This window comes from Phaethon lepturus, unplaced genomic scaffold, assembly GCF_000687285.1.
Source record: "Phaethon lepturus isolate BGI_N335 unplaced genomic scaffold, ASM68728v1 scaffold49520, whole genome shotgun sequence".
NCBI lineage: Eukaryota > Metazoa > Chordata > Aves > Phaethontiformes > Phaethontidae > Phaethon > Phaethon lepturus.
In genome coordinates, this window is record NW_010512157.1 from 18,546 (window position 1) to 20,997 (window position 2,452).

Here is a 2,452-nt window from a genome sequence, read left to right on the forward strand (position 1 = left end):
ACTAACCAGAGTTTCCTCCTTCTGTCCAGACACTCTCTTTCATGAACTCATACAATTACCTTTAAGACATCCATTCCACTGTCAAATTTGGCTGTATTAATTAATGAGTTAAAAAACATCACAGGTGATGTCAAAAGACTGTGTACCAGGACAATAACACAACATAACAAAAACAAACAAACAAGAAGATTTAAGGTGGTATTTGGAGGTAGGATGATGCACAACCAAGAAGCACAGATCTGCAACACTATAAAAAGACAGCTTGGATATGTACTCAACAATTTCAGATTAAGAATCACAAGTGCAAATTATTTAGCTGCAAAATTCAAAGCAACTAACCAAAGGTAATATTAAACGGTAGAAAACTGAGCAAATATCAAGCTCCGTTTTATGGGTTATCTCTCTTTGGCTATACAAAGCAAGAAATTAGCAGTTTGAAATTCACCTGATTCATTTGACTTTAAGGCCTCTCTGATTTGCTGTTTAATTTTCATTGCTTCTTCAGCAGTCAAGTCCCCTTTTTTCAGTGTTACCACTTGAGGCTGCTCATCTTCGTTGTCACTGCCATTCTCACTATCACCATCTGCAAGTGGAAGCTGCTCTCTCTAGACAGGAAAGAAATAAAAGCAATTCTGATCACCACAGCAAATCACAACTGCTAAGGGTGGGCTAGTTCACTTTGGTTTCACTTTTGCAGCAAGGTTAGTGAGGAGACTTGTCACAGCTCCCAACACACGTTATCCAAATGACACTCCAGAGACATAAAGTCCCCTAGAAAAAAGCAGTACAGGCTCTTTCAGTTACAGACCAAAACAGTAGGAACTTGGAAGGTAATAAATTAATTCCTTTTGTTTGTTATCTTTACTGTACAAGCATTGTCTGCCGTGCAACACTAAAAGAATCTTAAATGTGTGGATCCAAATTTGAATCTGCTAAGCTGTACTCAAAACAGTGCAAAGGGAAGGGAAATCCATGGTCGCTTTGTTATTAAAGCTGCCTAACCAAATCACTGTAAGCATTATTGACACAAGGAAGACCATGTCCCTGTTCCCACTCTCTCAAACTTGTGCTCTGAGACAGAAGAATCATTTGGGACAAAATTTTAGAAAAATAAACTTTCTGGCATGGAAACATAAAGTTTGGCAGTATTAGAGGAACTGAAACTTCATCTTATAAGGAAAAGTATAGACAGTATTAGCATAATCTGTATAATTCACCAAGAGACAGACAAAATGCAATCTTCCTCAGGAAGTAAAACAGTTCGTACTAAATTTACTAAAGGCATACTTTTATCTCAAATTCCAGCTTGTCACAAATTTCTTTTTTTAACAAATTATTGTGAGTATTACTTTGCTGAGAAGTCTGGAGAAGTTAGGTGGTAATGGCCTCTTCAGCTTAAGACCTACAACATACTAGAATTGAACCTTAAAAGGCAATACAGACAAATGGAGCAAATGGTGAAAGTCAATACACTGATTGTTTGTAATAAAAGATGTTTTCACAAGTAACTTGTATATCCACAATGGCACAAGTATGATTCAAATCAAGACTATAACAATGAACCACTGGTAGTGGGCTTTCTTTGCTCCGTTAGTTTTCAGCTGCATACAGGTCAGGGTGGGATCATCCGAACACCTCTGCAAGTACAACTAGGTAACAACGTAACTGCATAAACAGCACTACCAGCTAATGTTAAACCATAGCTTAAATTTAAATTTCCTTGGCATGAAAATGAAACACTAACTTTGCATGTACTGTATTGCAATAATGACAGGCCTCTTTCTTAAGGCATCCTGTAAAACCTTAGTTAGCCACAAATACATGCAAGAGCACATGGGAAACACAAAAAAACAGCACCCTCAGAAAAGTTCACCTTTTAACAAGCTGGCTTAAACCTTACTGCCTCTGCCCTGCCTTCCTGGCCATCACACCAGAGTTTGTATATGCTGACCTATTTTAAGATCATGTTAAGTCCTTTCCAATATATTTTTTTACTATACTCTTAAAAGGCCGGTTAAGCTTAGGACGTCATTGCTGTTTCCCCCGTTGCGCCCACAGACCTGGGCACTGGCTGCTCTGCAAAGGGCACCACGGCTGCAATTATGAAGAACAGCCATGGGGAGGGGTACTGCAATTTGTTGCTCTGGATCTCCAACACAGAAGCAAAAACAAGTTACAAAGGCAGTTTCAGATAATTTTAAGTGGGTAACTACTGTTCCCTCTTGCCCTATAGGGACAAAGCCTTGAAGTGCTGCTTCCCCACCGCCTGCGACGCGGTCTCTCCCCCGCCTTCGTTTCAAACCCGAGGTGTGGGGGGGGGCTCATGGCACCGGGGGCCCCAAGAAGCGGGCGTTGCCCCTTCCGACCCCCAGGAGAGGCCGGTCGCGGCGGTGGGAAAGGAAGCAGGGCCCCGACACGAGCACACGGGCAGGGGGCCGGCGGCAGCCCGGAG

At 41.6% G+C, this 2,452-nt stretch overlaps 1 protein-coding gene across 1 annotated transcript in view; it reads right to left on the reverse strand.

Moving 5' to 3' along the window:
- Positions 1 to 2,149, reverse strand: part of KIAA1143 (KIAA1143 ortholog) — a gene marked incomplete at its 5' end in the record, with an annotated part of 8,700 nt that extends 6,551 nt beyond the window's left edge. Inside the window, 2 exons of the mRNA XM_010285932.1 lie at positions 446 to 605; positions 2,001 to 2,149. Of these exons, the coding sequence (XP_010284234.1) occupies positions 446 to 605; positions 2,001 to 2,149 (309 nt within the window). The remainder of the gene's footprint in view (positions 1 to 445; positions 606 to 2,000) is intronic.
- Between the last annotated feature and the right edge of the window lie 303 nt (positions 2,150 to 2,452).